Source organism: Montipora foliosa, chromosome 8 (assembly GCF_036669935.1).
Source record: "Montipora foliosa isolate CH-2021 chromosome 8, ASM3666993v2, whole genome shotgun sequence".
Taxonomy (NCBI): Eukaryota; Metazoa; Cnidaria; class Anthozoa; order Scleractinia; family Acroporidae; genus Montipora; species Montipora foliosa.
Genome location: NC_090876.1, coordinates 7,423,154 through 7,440,653, shown reverse-complemented (window position 1 = coordinate 7,440,653; position 17,500 = coordinate 7,423,154). Strand labels below are relative to the sequence as shown.

General features: G+C 40.5%; 1 protein-coding gene across 1 annotated transcript in view; it reads right to left on the bottom strand.

Moving 5' to 3' along the window:
- LOC137967929 (collagen alpha-1(II) chain-like) overlaps window positions 1-17,500 on the bottom strand; it is a 141,726-nt gene that overhangs the window by 35,436 nt on the left and 88,790 nt on the right. The window contains exons 37-51 of the mRNA XM_068814531.1: window positions 17,110-17,163; window positions 15,701-15,754; window positions 13,688-13,741; window positions 13,220-13,273; window positions 10,983-11,036; window positions 10,573-10,626; window positions 10,159-10,212; window positions 8,634-8,687; window positions 7,634-7,687; window positions 5,889-5,942; window positions 4,440-4,493; window positions 3,337-3,390; window positions 1,613-1,666; window positions 1,171-1,224; window positions 626-679 (exon numbers count right to left, since the gene is read on the bottom strand). Of these exons, the coding sequence (XP_068670632.1) occupies window positions 626-679; window positions 1,171-1,224; window positions 1,613-1,666; window positions 3,337-3,390; window positions 4,440-4,493; window positions 5,889-5,942; window positions 7,634-7,687; window positions 8,634-8,687; window positions 10,159-10,212; window positions 10,573-10,626; window positions 10,983-11,036; window positions 13,220-13,273; window positions 13,688-13,741; window positions 15,701-15,754; window positions 17,110-17,163 (810 nt within the window). The remainder of the gene's footprint in view (window positions 1-625; window positions 680-1,170; window positions 1,225-1,612; window positions 1,667-3,336; window positions 3,391-4,439; window positions 4,494-5,888; window positions 5,943-7,633; window positions 7,688-8,633; window positions 8,688-10,158; window positions 10,213-10,572; window positions 10,627-10,982; window positions 11,037-13,219; window positions 13,274-13,687; window positions 13,742-15,700; window positions 15,755-17,109; window positions 17,164-17,500) is intronic.

Here is a 17,500-nt window from a genome sequence, read left to right as displayed (position 1 = left end):
TACCAAGGGAATTGGGTCACCCGAAAATGGCCCGTAAAATTTCGGGACTTTCGAAAAACGGACCCTAGCTTTCAAAAACAACTGGAGGGAAGTTTTACAAATGGCTTTCCGGGCCCGAAAAGTTTTCGCAAGGTTTAAGAAACGGGCCCTTGATTCTCCGGATCGTTAAGTCTACTTTCATAAAATCGCTTTGCGGATGTCGAGAAAAACAGAATATAATTATAACCTAGGGTTATGTTGCTGAATACCAAGGCAACATAACGGGTGTTGTATCTTGTTCTTACAGGCAGACAATGGTGATGTGTAGTGACTGGGTATCCTGCAATCCTCCAAAGGTTCCTGCTATTTCGCTGAGGATTGCAGTCAAGTATTACAGAGCAAAATACTTCCCACCCACGCTTGCTCAATTGTTCTTATGCCAAACTGATCCAAAACCAAAACCCGTCTTCCGCGGGCAGGCAAAAAGTCCATCACACGGAAATTTAAAAAAAAAAAACGCTTAAGGAAAAAAGACTTCAACGGACGCTCGCTCTAATGTTGTTTTGCCAAACTAATCGAAAACATGCAAGCTTTCAGTTGCCTGGCAACAGGTACGACCCTAAATATCTGACGGAAACAAGCTTACAGTACGTCCTTGATCGCCATCGCTGCCATCATTACCAGGACCTCCTTCTTCACCCTACATAAAGACACAAACACACAAACAACAACAATTTATTTGTATACCTTAAGTAAACAAGGTTATAAATATTTTAAAGAGAAAAGCCGATAGCTGAGTCAAGAGCCTATTAAAATGGTGATACATTTGTAAATCAGAAAGTACACATCAATGCATATAAATCAAATACTACCTAATCTTATAGATAAACATGCAAATAAGGTAGTAAACAAATAAAAAAACTTCAGATGCATAAATAAATAATTACAGGAAGGTAGTAAGAAAAGCAGAAAAAGTAATAAAGGCTTAAGACCTTCAATGATTTTGTTTTCGAAAACACAATCTTAAGTCTTACGCGTAATTGTCAGATTCAAGGCCGATAATCTGGGAGGAAATACATATGTGCATTTGCCAATTGGGCATCCGCCAATTTTTTCGCAGTATAGTAGAATTCTGGCAACGTGATTACCAGTACCAACAAAAAGATCTTTCAGCCTTCTAAAACTCCAAACCTTTTCTCCAGTCGGTCCAGATGGACCACGTCTTCCAGGAAGTCCACGCAGACCCTTGAAACAAAAGCAAAACAATTCTTACACGCACCGGAAAATTTAAAGAGAGGAAGGCCTTTCAATAATATTACCATTCAGGTCTCCAATGCATATATCGATCAAAATGCACGTAGTTCAATGCTGCGTCTATTTTACCATTGCTTGTAAAAGTCCTAAATATTTCATGACGGCCAACGGAACCCCAAAACAAGTCAATACTAATCATCGCAGTTGTTAATTAACGTTACTTGAGCAGTAACGTAACCCTTGTCATTAGGTGAGTTCATAACCCACCTAATGACCAGCTCCAAGATGGCTCCGCTGGTAGAGCACAACACCGGGTTTCCTTGGTTAACTTTCGTCATAGAATCTATCTCATACAGAAAGAAATGGGCATTTTTTTTACCTCCGGTCCCTGATCTCCTTTAGGTCCACGAGGTCCCAATGGACCAATGCTACCCTAAAAATGAACAAACACAGAACTCAGCCAAACCCCTTTGCTTTGTCAGACTTATCTAGACGATTCAGTTGCCAGGAGAAAGCATGGTGCTTTGGGACATAGCATCCATGTGAGACGAAAGACTTCACAGCTGGAAAATTTAAGGTGGCTCTGAATCCGCACTTGATTATTTTTTAACTTCGCAGGGAGTTTCATGCTAGCCTACTGTTCACACGACCGCAGTAAAAGAAGGAAGGGGGGGGGGGGGGGTGGGGGGCCAACGAGTTCCCTTTCTTGATTTAAGCGTTTTAAAATGCTACTACGATGAAAAATTCAGCTCTCGTTTTTCTTCACAAGTATTGCGCTGATAGCTCATTAGGCGGAATTTTTTTGTAGTAATTTCAAGAGGAAGACTATTTATTTTAACTCCAGTTTTTTTTATTTAACGGTCCGGCATTAGTTGGTGCGGTTCTGACTGATAAATTGACTAGGGGGCCGTTTTCTCGAAGGTCCGGAAAAGTTTTCGCACCTGAAACGCCGTAGCAAAATCTCAAACATTTCGTGTCTTTCATATCTGTTTTATGCGCATTCATACCAGAAGTTTTAGGCGTATACACCCCTCGTCTTTGAATACCGATCAAGTAATTTACATTTTATTGTTCACAACAACTAACGCAAGGTATCATTACAGTATTTGCATGCGAGTATCAGTTTGAAGGTGACAGTTTTCCTTGCGGTTGGCTGCAAGAAAACTGATAAAAGAGGAATTCGACGTATGCGCCGGTTGACCCACCACAGAGACGTGAATTTTTACACAGACAATGCTTAGGTTGCGTTTAATGAGCTGCGGAAGAAACTGGACACGCTTCGCTTATCTTCTTGCCTAAAAATATTGCCTTTATTGATTCTTATATTGTAACAAGGTGACCGTTTAATAGAGGTGATTTACAATAAAATTAGTCATTTGGGAAATCCAAACGGTGACCGCGTCCGCTTAATAGAGGTGACCTTTTAATAGAGGTAAAATTTACAGTAAATATGAGAAGCAAATTCCGGGAAATTGATAAGTTACGGCTTAATAGAGGGTGACCGCTTAATAAAGGACCGCTTTTAATGGAGGTTTGACCGTAGCTTAAAAGTGCAGCGTGTGAATGCAGCTTAATTAGTGTGCAACACGAGAGTTTTTGGCTTTCAGATTGTCAAATTCGTGTTCTGCATACTATTTAAGCCGCATTCACACACTGCATTTTAAGCTAGTGAGTAAATGACGTCACTTTCTCCTCGATCCAGATCACTGAAAGCTTACCAGGCGGAACCGCACCAACTAATGGCGGAGAGTTAACTAAAACAAGTGGACTTAAATTAAATAGTCTTCCTCTCGAAATTACTACAAAAAATACCGCGTATTGAGCAATCAACGCAAGAGCTTTCGAAATGTGAAAAAAAAAACGAGAGCAGACTTTTTCATCGTAGTAGCACTCTAAATATAGGGTGTTACTGGAGGTCGTTTCTGTTGCTATACTGACCTTTCATGTCACATTAACGAGATCAGAGAATATCATGTTTGCAATAAGCGGTGTTTCCTATGGTACCATAACATTGCCGCTACGTAAAATGAGTCAAATTGTTAACACTGATTTGAGCTACTATAATTACTGGAATGAGGGGAAAATTGGTTCAATCATACTAACCGTTCTTCCATCTGTGCCTGGAACGCCAGCCAATCCGTCACGGCCTGGCAAACCCTTAAAAGGAAAAAGCAATCAATTAACTTCTAGGCATATACCTGAACTTCATTTCAATTCGATATTGACTTCTAGTGGCAATTTTGAATTTCTTAATCCTTCTAATGTAAGAAAAAGATTTCGCTTTTGTTTCGGGGTTCAATCGAACTTCTTTGTGGTCTTCTGTGATGTTCATATCCTCGGCATCGTGGCAAAAAAGGATCCCGGCCCGTTTTTTAAGCTTCATGCTTTTCAAACAGAACCTCACTTCCAAAGGCATCAGCGTTCATCATAATTCTTGGTTCAACTTGATAGTCAAGGAAATCTGATAGGACACCTTTTTGCTTTCATACAATAAATCCTCTTAAAAGTCCCACCCCCCACCCCCTAATTCTCCACCACTTGTAATCGTGCTCGCGGAGGGGGTTAGCTAAAGAACTCAGGCGAGATTAATGAAACAACTATATTTAGAACTGCGACGAGAACGAACCGCATTTTTGACACACAAGATGGACACGAACCCACCAATCCGCGTTTTTCTCGTCACCAGACCTCCAAGTACTATAATTCCACTGTATAATCAGCTCCCAGTTTCGGAGGAAGAAAGTTATTGAGTCCCCTCTCTCATATTCTTCACGACAGTAAGACTTCATATGAACTGGTCCGGTATGGTTTATTCACGCGCTGGAAGTTCGGATTTGCTTCCCGCAAGTGGATAAAATTGTTGCAAATAACTTGTAGAATGCGTATAACATCACTCGAATCTCCATATTAGACAGTCATTTCCCTGGTACAAAACACGTAGTAGGGAACCGTAACTCGATCCAGTCTAGTTCTTTCTTTTTTTGGCTACTGGTTTATCATTTATTATTATTTTCAAGGTTAGTTTTTCTCATTTGCATTACAATATAATCTAGCATGTACGTGAGGCAATTTCGGGCTATTTTGTAGTTTTAACCCGAAATTACCTCGCATCCACGTTAGATCACATTGTAATGCAAATGAGAAAAACTAAACGTGAAAAGGGCTATTTTCAGGAGGTATTCAAAGCCAAAGTTAGATGTACTTACTGGTCGCCCTGGTAAGCCTGGTAGGCCTGCTGATCCACCCGTTCCACGAGAGCCCTATAACAAATGATACACAGACACCAGTGATATGAAGTGAAAGGAAAAAATGCAACAGCAGGAAACTCTTTTTATAGAACGTCTAATTTTGAGAACTGAGCCTGCACGTTGGTTTTCATTTTTGGCGATATGAGCCTGAAGGGATGCATTCTAAAGCCGTTCTTAATGTTGTGTGGTATACCAAGTTCGACTACAAACTGAGTTGGTCTTCAGTGTTTCATGCAATAAGAAAACCACATCTTTAATGTTAAAAAGCGTCCCTAAGTATTTCAGTTAATTGTCCTTTCAGACTACAGTTCTATTTATCTCTTACCTTTATTTATACTACTCAAAAGAACAAAAAAAAAAAGAATGAAGACTTCCTTAAACACGAAGACGCAATATATCTTACGAAATTGAATCCCTGTAAAGGTTTGACCATAGCATTCCAAAACAAATTCCAATATTACTGTTAACTCTTCACTATGATGAAAAAAATGTTAATGAGATTTTTCCATATCATCTGCATCTGGTAGAGTAAATTTGGCAACTTATTACTTGGAGTGAGAATTTCAATAACAAAAGACATTTTTAAACATGAACACGCACTATAAAAAGGATTGGTGCGTTAGGCACATGCAAATAGAGACCTTAAGATCTACGACGGCGACGTCGACCAAAACGTCACCTCAAAATTGAACTTCGCTCTAGTAAAAGTCTTTCGCGATTATTCCATCTCGTTCACTTCGTACAATGTGGGCGAAGTATCCTAAAAATAAATTGGTACGAGCGGTTTCAGATTGAAAATAGAGAATGAAAGATTCTCTGTTGCAGGCTCGCGTTGTCGTCAAAACCTAAAATTTAGTGATTTCACCTCGTCGTCACGCAGAGAACCGCACAAATATGAGCTAAAATCCGTGCTGCACGTGCAGCACGATTATTTATGCTCTTTTAACCAATGATATCATTGTTTTGTGGCGTTTTTGTCGACGTCGTCGTCGTAGATCTTAAGCTCCCTAATGATTTATTAATCAACCGTGAACAAAACCGAGCTCTGTTATAATTTATTCAAATGTTATCTGTCGTTCCTCTTTTAAATTCCAAGCCCCTCTTTCTCGCGCTAGAAATATCTCTTAGGACTTCCGTCTCCGTATTGCTTTCGTTGATCACCATCTGGGATATGTAATCAGTCGTGCTTGAATGAATTCAAACAAAAGTAGAGTTTGAAGCGCCCCCTTTTATAGTGCGTCTTCGTGTTTTAGTGACTCTCAGCCTGGTCAGCCTGCGTATGTTCTCAGTTTGTTCTTAACATTGTGGTACATCTCAGCCTGAACGTTTTCTTACATCTAGTAGAGAGTGGATTGTGTACGTCCAACGCCGAGACTATACCTTCTGAAAGATATTTTTTAATCTTACCTTAACGCCTGGTAGGCCTGGCTGTCCGGCAAGTCCTGACAATCCAACCGACCCCTTTTAAAGAACAAAGCGATGAGCAAATTGCAAAAGTATAAGACAAAATTACTAAATGCTGATTGGCTGAGACAGAGGGTATTTTTCATTCATTTTGGTAATTGCTCCGAGGAAAATTACTTTCATTATTTTCAGGTAGTAAAGGTGTTTTTAGCAAGGCTGGTTTCAATGCTTTGGCGTTGTTGTACAAAAATAACATTTCCTTTAGCTCATCCGTGAGTTTGCAGTTCGTTGACGCTAAATGAACACTAATGGCTCCCTACGAAATTGCGCGCCAGCGTGCGTTTTTGACCTTCTTAAGGACGGTGCCTACTACTGTTATTGTGCATACGTTCTGCGCATCTCGAGATACTCGAGTTTCCTATCGGTGATGCTCACTAATACAGGGATATTTTTGCGCGGTTTAAAACTATCCGGAAAAAGTAGATCTTAGTAAGTGGTCTTGGTACAAAAAAAGAAAACTGGGGGTAACCATGCATTTTTGAGAGATCATTTAGCTTCAATTTGAGAAAGAACGCCATACATTGCTTTGTATTTTAAAGCTTTTTACAAATATTATTCATAAATTATCTTGGAAAAATGCGTGGTTACCCCCAATTTTCTTTTTGGATTTCAATGACACTTGTCAAGATCTACATTTCCTGCATAATCATAAACCGGGGCAAAAATACCTTTGAATTAGTAGGCACCGTCTTTAATAAAACAAAAATTTGCATGCGCGACTCGGTCAATTTCTGCAACTTCTGAAAATATGCGTGATACCAGAAGGCCATGACTAGGAGTGAACAACAGTCCTATATTCCTATCACGGCGTTTTCACAGACCGATTTATTCTTAGATTGAAATTCCCGCGAATGAGACTCTCGCACGAGCCCGATGGCCACTCATGACCTAGTCTAGATGAACGGGTTACTTTCTAAAGAGTTGTTTTCTAAAGAGTTGTTTCTTTCTAAAGAGTTGTTTCAATCTCCCACCGACGCAGTACCACAGTTTCTTTAGAAACTAAAATTCTGTAGTCTAAAAATAGATCGGTCTGTGCAAATGCGGTGACATTTACACGTTTAGTATGAGAGTTGTTAGTCCCTTGTCATGAACACCTGGTGATAGAAATAAAAATTTGGTTTTATCAACGGAGTTGATAATGTAAATTGGCCACCGTACAGAGATTCTGAAAGCTGACGTTTCGAGCGTTAGCCCTTCGTCAGAGTGAATCCTGGTGATAGAAAGATTGTCTTAGTTAAGTGAAGTCAGGAATAAAAGACCTGGGACCCGTTTCTCGAAAGTCCCGCGAAACTTCGGGTGTCACAATTCCTTTTGTATCTCAAGAACGGAGAGGATTTAAGTCGTCAAACTTCACAGACATATTTCTTTTAGTTAGCTTGACAACATGTTAAAAGGTCGCCTTTCCAAAACAAGCGGTTGGCAGTTTCACAAATGGCTTTTCGGGCCCGAAAAGTTTTCGGGACTTCCGAGAAACGTGCCCCTGGGGCCGGTTGCTCGAAGCCTGGTCATCGCTAACCGTTGGTTAGAAGGTATCAAAACCTATAGGTTTGCATGGTATTTAACGCTGGTTAGCACTACCCATGCTTCGAGCAAACGGGGCCAGAACGCTATACTGTAAGCACGACTGGAAAATAAGTCAATTCGCGTGTGCGCGTTAGTGCGAACGTGCGCATGTGCGTTATACTCACAGGTGGGCCTTGAACTCCGGGTCGGCCAGGTGTTCCAGCAGCACCCCTATTACCCTAAAAGAAAGAAGGGGGTTAAAAAATAACACGACACATTGATCGCATGTAACACCGAGTTAGTAAACATGGCTGCCAGGGGTAGGAGTGGAGAGATCTTTAACAGCAATTGCTTTTGCGATTACGCGAATGAAAAAGCTACCGCACGACATAACTGACGTTTGTAATTAATGAAGTCACAGAAATTGACAGCCCTTGTGGAGGCAGAGCAAATTTTTGCAAAGGACACCCGCCAAAAACAGCACATGTACAGGATTCACCAACCTCAACCGACAACCTAGGCATGTCACAGTCGCATTTTAGAAAAGTGGGGACTTCATGCTATTGTGAGGAGACACCACACGTAGGTAAAGTCTGCTTACGAGCCAAGTGGCCCATTAGGCCGGTGCTTATCCCAGTTTCTGTAGCATGAAGCGACTAGGAGTATTTCTACTCCCCCCTGGATGGGATGCTAGTCCAACGCAGGGCTACCTCCAGCATTAAATTCGCCGGTACCCGTTTATACACCAGGGAGCTCCGCTTGGCTTGGCAAAATCTATGTGATTATCCTTGTTGCTTCAAAACGCCAGACATACCGTTTTAAATAATCACTCCACGAATTCGTTTTCCGGAATAGCGTCAACTGAACGCACCCTTAATCTCGCTTTTCACATAGTAATCCTGTAGCTATTCCAGTCTGCTACTTTCATTGGTCCTAATAACCACTGGTTTCTTTTGTTATCAGGATTAGGTGCGTTCTTTCCGTCGCATCATCTATTGTTTCGTTTTCCAATTCCAGAACTATTTACAAGGAGTCAGCCGGTACCAATTCCCTGGGCTGCCGTGTTTTGTCACCACCCAACGCTGCATCCCACAACTTTTGCATGACGACGCGTTCGAGGTTACCTAGGAACTTGCACGTAAACCCGTCACGCACCAACACTGATCAAAAGAAATTTCCACTTACCGCCATTCCAGAAGTTCCAGGAAAGCCTTTCTCACCGACTAAACCTATAACGCCCTAAAAACCGAGAAATAAACGCATAAAATACTGACCAACACAAAGCAGTCTCAACTCAGTTCCCTTTTAAAAACATGCAAGGTACCTGCGAAATGTTACCACATAAGAAGCATCTAAACATGATGTATCTAACTGACATCTTTACAAACTGCCTTACGTCGGTTTGTATTCATGTTATACTAGAAAGAAAATTTCATCTATTATCAGCAAGTATTGTAAGGATTTTTCTCTCCATTCAAACTGTGCAACATTTTTAGTCCAAAGGATTTCATTCCGGATTATCTCAAATCACGTGTTGTGTACAAATTTACTTTTGTGGACTGTGGTGCTCGCTACGTCTGTGAAAGCAACATGCATTTCTACACACGTGTAAATGAGCACCTTTTCCGGGATAAAAATTCTCACATTTTCAAGCATCTACGTTTTTCTAAAAAATGTCAGGATAATAGCCCATTTCCGAGTAGCTGCATGCCTCAGTTTCAAAGCGAGTCCTGGTGCACAACCATTCAAATGGAAATGAGTTGCGTATTCTTATACAAATCAAACTCATTTCCCTTACAATAGTTGAGCACCAAGACTCACTTCGAAACCGAGACAAACAGCAACTCGGAAATGGCCCATTGTGATGTTTCTTGCTCGATGTAATAATTTTTTGTGAGTAAATTTCTCGCAGTTGCATTCCTTTCTGATGACGCGTTCTGTGCTCTGCCCGAAGTAAAAGCACAAGTTGATAATGTCAGTTTAGCATTACAATTTTAAACTTTTACCGTTACGTCAGTTGTGTTTTCTATAATATTGTTGGTTAGCTTGAATTTTACCTACTTGTAGCGAACATTTAATGTACAAAGAATCATGGTATTGATAGTTGGATAAATATATACGGATTATCTTGTAAAAATTTTAATGTTACACTCACTATGGCTGATAATGATGTTTTAAACATCGAAACATGATCCTTAAAACCTAAAAAGTGTGGTTGTATTTTTAAAAATATTAGTAGCACTTGTGCTATCAAGACCATTTGGAAAAATTAGTATCCTTATAGACCTTATTCATAAGTGGCGGTCAATTTATAATTCTTTTGTCGAAGTGCAAATTAGCCTACCAAGCCTCCATACCATACAGTGAATTGAAAAGAATTCTTGCTTCAAAATGAGGCTTAGTAGGCTAATTTGCACGTGGACAAAAGAATTATAAATGTCACCGCCATTTATGAATAAGGTCTATAGACCTTATTCCAAAATGGCCGCCATTTTAGTATTCTTTTGTTTCGATGCAAATTGGCCCTTATTGTCTCGCTTTCAAACGTAAAATTCAAAAGAATATTTAACCTTAAACGAGGCCACAAGGGCTAATTTGCATGGACACAAAAGAATACTAAGATGACGGCCATTTTGGAATAAGGTGTACTACTAACTGCAATATTACTTCCCTTTTCATTAACCTTACTATTATCAATGTCATCACTTACCAAGTCTCCAGGTTCTCCTTTTGAACCTAATACACCTGCCTCTCCCTTGCTTCCCTGAATAAACAAAACATAATGAATACAGATTGTTACGCTTAGCGATTGGTTTAAAAATCGCACCAGTTTATCGGCCAATGACAAGTAAAAACCGAAACTAGTCGCGACTTGCAAGCGTGGTTTTCCCGCGCTTTGAGCAAGTTACACCGAATGGCTTCGAATTTGGATTGGTTCATTGCGCTGTTTGCATCCGCTGTGATTGGTCAAAGTAATTACTTTGGTATTTCTTTTACGACACTCAATTGAAAACCGCTCTAACAGAATGTCACAAGACGAGTTGGGATAAAGCAGTAACCAAAGTAACCAATAAAGGCTGCAAAATTCAAGCGAAAGTAATGTGTCATGTCGGATGGTTCCCACCTTTTCGCCTGGGTTTCCTTTTTCTCCAACCATTCCTTGCTCTCCGGCCGGCCCCTAAAACGCAAGCGAAGATTAAGTGCGTGCGTATTACAACAACAGGGATGAAACAAAGTTACAGAGGGAAGACGCAGATTTTATAAAACCCCGCGAAAAATTGACGATTTTACGTCCCGACGTGCTGCTGACCACTGATCGCGGCTCAGATTTCTCCAAAATGGCGGAATTCTATTTCCACTCACGGTCGTCTTTAGGTTAATATATTTAAATTGAATGAAACGAACTGGGAATAAATGGTATCAAATATTGAAACATGGGACAGAGGCCAAACATACAAAATAACTTCAATTTTACCCCGGAGTTCCCTTTTAAAATGAGAAAATTTGATTAAAACAACCATTTGTTCTACAAACCATGGCTCCAGGCATGCCTGGACGTCCTATCGATCCTATAGCCCCACGGCTTCCCTAAATGAAAAAAATCAAAACACCATTGCAGTCACTTAAAATTTTACATTTAAAATTGAACTTTTTGTTTCACAAGTTTTCACACCATTGAATGGCTTAAATTATCATAATGGTAAAATACTTGTGTTCACGCGATTCTTATACTAATACTTGACGACCTTTGAAAGCCACAAATAACATAAGTTTAACACAGCAGATAAATAGATAACTGAAGCTATCACTATTACCGCTCGAGAGCTGAATTAGAGAAGACTTCACAAATGAATTGCAAATAATCCTGATTACAAATTATACAGATTTGTACAGAGCCAAACAAATGTAGTTTTAATCTAAGGGCGCTTTCCTTTTGTCAGAACTGACCGGCCAGACCCGTCAGTTTGCAAAGAGAATGCAACAATTTTTTTCGCATTCTTCTGGAATGTAAAGTTGGTTTTCACTCACGTGATCAACAGCCAAAACAAAGGAAAACGTTTGCATAATAATAGAGTTCATTTCCCGGAGTGTTTGGTCGGGGCACCAACATGGCTGCTGTTTCTTTGTTTAGGGGCACCAACATGGTGGCCGTGACGTCATGAGAATATCCTCGAACTGTGCTAAGTTGAAGGCGTTGTAGAGATAGTCCTTAACAGGCCCTTTTTCGATATATTAAAATTCAGCTTGAAAGAGACGTTTAGAGGACAGAGACAAAGGAAAGTGGATAACATGCAAGTATTTTTCACATCCATTCCAACGTGTTTCTGTTGTTTTTGTCCTCGCTGCCTCACTATCAATCTGAATATTTGATATTTCGAAAATGGCCTATTCCAAATGCCCAGTCTGGCCGGTCAATTCTGTCCAATAGAAAGCGTCCTAAGAAACAGTCGAAGATATTACGTTCCTATTTGTAAACCGAACAGACAAAAGAATAACGTTTTCTACAATATTTATATATATCAGAGGTTTCTTACTTGATGCTTTTCACGGATCACTTTTTTACTATAGTATTATTAATGTAGTAACACGGGTGACAAATTACTCCTTAATTTTGGCGCGAAATTTCAGCGTTAATTGATAATTTCACATGTGAAATTACATTGTTGCCATGGCAACTTTTCATATAGTGCTAAAATGGCGTCCAGGTCTGAAAATTAAGGAGTAATTTGTCACCATGTTTTTAATAGCTAATCAAATGGTATACCGGTGAAATTAGGGAATAATTTCACTTGCGTTTTGTCCAAAATCAAGTAATTTCCCTCGCCTAAAGGCTCGGGAAATTATTTGAATTTGGACAAAACGCGCGTGAAATTATTCCCTAACTTCACGCGTCACCATTTGATTACCCATACATATCTTGTTTTTATTTATCTTTCGAAGAGGCCGTGTCACGACTGAAATTTAGCCAAAGTGAACGAATCCGAATCGCGCAAAACATAAAAATTAAGGCATTGAAGGAAGTTTGGAATGATCAGTAAATACAGCACGTAAAAGGGATGGACAAATTTAAGAAGATTAAGATGGACTAAAAACTTCGGTTGAGTTCATGACGTCATCACTTGTCTAATTTGCATATTTTACAAACGTGAATACCTCTGGAACAAAAAGAGATATTTGAAAATAGTAAACAGCATTCTTCTTCTGGTACAGACTACATGTTTAGGTCTTAAAATTGCTTCGATAAAGGAAAGATGCGAATTTCGTCATAGTAGCACTTTAAAAATAACTTCTGGGTTAACTATAAGTTGCGTAGCGAGAAGGGGCGAGTAAAAGACCATTTTACAGTTGTTTCCTTAGTGACCTAGCCTATGAATGGCTGCGAGGCTTCCGGTGACCTTTTATTGATACAGACCTCACTTCTGTTATCATGTAAATTGTGTTGTTGTAATTCTAATTAGTCTACATTAACATAAGAAAAGCACAAAGGTTCGTATCAAAGCAGGGTCACCGGCAGCCTCGCTTCCATTCTTAGGCCAGGTAACCTGGCTACAACTGGAAAATGGTCTACTGGAAAAAGAACACAAAATCAACTGGACTGCCGTGACAACGCCCCTTTTGCGCATTCCAACCCGAATCCGACTCCCTCCGAACCCTCCTCCTGTCTATGGAATGTTCCCGCACAAAACAAGTTCAACGATTATCTAAAATCCAAGCAGAGGGAGACGGTAACAATTGGCAAACGATTGTTAATGATTATCAATTATTCTTACTATTGTGCCTCGCTCGCCCCGTTTTCCTGGCACCCCTGGTGATCCATCGGTACCCTACAAAGTAAAATGAGTTTTTATTAAACGAATGATTAAGTGTTTCCGAGCGATGTCTCGAAAGAAACGGAAAGAAGGTCCGAATATTGCAGCTTTTAAACTAAAAGTTCAACTCACACAAAATTTTACTTTTTCCAACATCACGAAGTGACCGTGCTATTCACATTTCCAGACTTGCGTGTGGGTGTGTACTAAGTCCCCGAGGAGGGTACTTGGGTCAATTTTCGGCGGGAATCAGTGTGCCCCTGGCCAATCATATACCCCATCATGCAATCAGGGTGAAAAAGCAAAGTAAAACTAAAAATCACTAGAGTTTACAGCATGAAACTGCTTTTGCAAATTGCTTCACAAGGCTCTTGTTATCTACACCAGCATTTTTGCACCCATGATCATTGTGCATAGTTTCTTCATTACCTTGTTTCCAGGTAATCCAGGGTTTCCAACAGACCCTGGCGCACCGTCACCACCCTGAGGAAAATCAACAAATAGGATTTTTACTGACTTTCAAATGAGCCGTTGCATGTGTATTCTTTACGCCGTCTTCCAATAAGAATGTACTCGCGGGTTGTTTTACAGCGAAGCCTTTTTACGCAGAAGATGAGTTTTTCGTTTTGAGATTTGATTATTGTAGGATCTTGGTGGTAAATTACAGTTTTGTCAATAAACTGCGCTCTGGTTAAAGTGCACCATAAACTCAAATACTTTTCGTCTGCAATATTAACCCTTTCACCGCCAAAATTGCAAATTGTCACTTATTGATTTTACTCTGTCTAACGCCAGACGATTTTACTCGTCAATGGGGATGCCCTCGGCTGTGAAAGGGTTAGTCTCCCCACCAAAGCCAAACATGTTATACCAGTCATACCTCGAAAATTTCATTTTTATCTGTAGGGGAAGACGCGCAAAGTTGTCAAAACTAACAGTAAATGTAATTTACCTTATGATTACGTCTGACTAGCTGATTTCACCAGCAAGCCTCGACTTGTAACTTTTAGCTTGAGCTGAATCCCAATTAACGAACAAACTTGTAAAGAAAACCCACGTGCTAACAGTATTTCATGTCCAGATGATGTGAATAATTTTGTGCAAACGAGGCTTGGTGGGGAATTTTTGGGTTGGGTCATACCTCTTGTTGAACACTATATTTCACTGGCTGTATAGGTAGGTAAAGTCTGCTACGAGCCTAGAAGGCCCATCAGGCCGGCGCTTATCTCCGGTTTCTGTAGCATGAAGCGACTAGGAGTATTTACACTCCCCCCTAGATGGGATGCTAGTCCATCGCAGGGTTACCCCCGGCATTAAATTCGCCGGTACCCATTTATACACCTGGGTGGAGAGAGGCACCGTTAGAGTAAAGTGTCTTGCTCAAGAACACAACACAATGTCCCCGGCCAGGACCCGAACCCGGACCACTCGACCCGGAGTCGAGCGCACTAACCATGAGGCCACCGCGCTGCCGTATAGTGTCGTACCTCCTATTGTTTTCTGTGCGAAATCCATTGTTATCTTTGTTCGTTCTATTGATCTTTTGGCCAATCCTGAAGCCCACTCAACGAGGTAAGACCCGAATTGTTGAGCATGTGCCGTCATCATGCATAAAACCCACGACGGTGATGTGAGAGGCATGGATCCAAGTATTCTCGATTTTACGTCACAAACTGTTTCGCAATGCAAAGTTTCTTTGAAAACAGGAATACAAAGAAGTCTGTGACGAAAACTTTTTCTTTATTTCTTTATTCCAACTGTCCACCATTCGTACATTTTCCATTGATCCTTACCCGAATAGACCCATGCCCATCACATCTCGTTCTTGGGTCCAAATTATTTCTAGTGCTGCCAAGTTTGCGTGGCTTGCTCGACACCGAAAAAGCGAAATTCTATGTAACAATGGTGACTTATGTTATGCTTTGGATGGGAGAGATTTACAACAGGAGTGTTAAATATTTGAGTTTAGGTGAAGTGAAGTGAAAGTGAATCTATTACTCTCTCCCCTCGGGGCTTTTCAGGACTAATTTACAATGCTTTTTGGGGGATTTGAGCCAGACTGCTTGTTACGCAGTTTACAATTATTTTAGGAAGTGAAAGATGCCCCCGTCCAGATAAGGTCAGACCACAACACAAGGGACTACGTCCCCTACTCTTATCGAACAGTGAGTGGGTTCTTTAACGTCCCATACTATTTAATTTCCAACAAAAGCTATGAGACTGTCCACATCCGTGTGTGAGAATTGTTTTTTGGTTAGAAGGCTTTCTTGAGCAATTGAAAATAAAAACGACAATATTTAAGCACTTTCCAGACTTGCTGTGAAATTCTCTCATCAGAATAAAAATAAAAATAAAAAATTAAAATTAAAAACAGCAAGAGATTACGCAGTAATGAGTATCAATACACGCGGAGTACACCCACGAAATAACATCCAATCTCACCGGAGCGCCATCTTTGCCAGCATTCCCAGCAGGTCCAGCGATGCCTTTGCTACCCTATAATCAAGAAAAGTTGCAAAATAATCACTAAGCCATTTTGCAATGAACCTTTATGCAAAGATTATGAGTACAATAGGCCATTTCTGAGTTCACGTCTGCCTCCTCTTCAAAGCGAGTCTAAAAGCGAAGTTTTTGTGATGGTAATTAGTTCTACTTTACATATGAAAGCAAACTAATTATCATAAGAAAAACTTCGCACTTAGTCTCGCTTTGAAGAGGAGGCAGACATGAACTCGGAAATGGCCTATTGTTCGCTTCTCGAACGAGCGCCCACAGTTCGTATCTTGCAGACAACTCTTTATCAACTCTGCGGTTTGTTCAAGTCTTTGAAAATTCTGTGACGTCATAGCACCATATGCTACTTCCAGTGGGGAGCTCAAAGCACGAGAACCACCAAAAGTAACCGGAAGTGCAGTGGGCCGTTTTCCTTTCTAATAGGTTTTGACACTAACACATTTGTATTACTAGATAGCGCGACATTCAATCGAGTGTCGTAAAACCAAAACCAAAGAAATTCCTTCGGCCAATCAAAACCAGTAAACCAATCAAGACTCAAAGTAATTACACGCAGCCGACACAAAGCGCGGAAAATGTGCACGCGCGAGCCACGATTGGTTTTGGTTTCACTTTTGATTGGTTGAAAGAGTGGCGCAAGAACTATGAACCGATCAATGCATGAAGTAATGCAAAACCAAAGCAATTCACTAAGTACTTTCGACACTTAATTGAAAACCGCTCTATCTTTTCCCTATTATGGACGACTAGATTAAAAGTCTGAAGAAGCCACTGCCCCGGCATGTGAAATGTTCACTTCCGGTTTCCGCCCGTAGATCAAGAACGACTCGTGCTTTAGCTCCCTAACGGCCGATTTACACGGTACGACTTTGTCGCATGCGACAACGGCTTACGACAGGCCTACGACATGATTTACGATTGTTGTGTACGTCAGAAAAAATGTCGTAGCATTTTAAAACATGTTTTAAAACGCTGCGACAATCGTACGTCATGTCGTAGGCCTGTCGTGAGCTTGTCGCATGCGACAAAATCGTATCGTGTAAATCGGCCCTAGTGATATGTTTTTGAACTTAATCGAAATAAGTGAAACCACTGCAACGTCCGAAATCACTGAAACCAAGTAAAACCACTGACAGGGAGACAAACGGACCTAGAATGACGAAAATCACCCTCAAAAATCACAAATACTCCTAACCCGCTCCCACGATACCTTAGGAGTCGCGCTATCTTGCCAACAGTGTCTTAATTTCTGATTAATTCATTCAAGCGTCAAGAGTTACACATTTTGCACCGATCTTCTGTCTAAAAAATCAAACAGAAAAAAAAAATGCACTTACTGATGCACCCTTTTCTCCGGTAACTCCAGGTAGGCCAGGAAGACCAGGTAAGCCCTTCATAAAAGCAAAAACCACAACAGATTAGAACAAAGAGAACAGTATAAATTTACTCCTCTCTAGTTAAATGCGCCTTTAGAGCGGTTTTCAATGGAGTGTCTTAAAACCAAAACCAAAGTAATTACTTCAGCCAATCAAAACGGACGGAGACAATCCAGTAAACCAATCAAAACTCGAAGTAATTACACGTAGCCGACATAAAGCGCGGGAAAATGTGCAGGCGCGAGCCACGATTGGTTTTGGTTTTACTTCTGATTGGTTGAGAAAGTGGCGCGAGAACTTTGAACCAATCAGTGAATGAAGTAATGAAAAACCAAAGCAACTCCCTAATTAC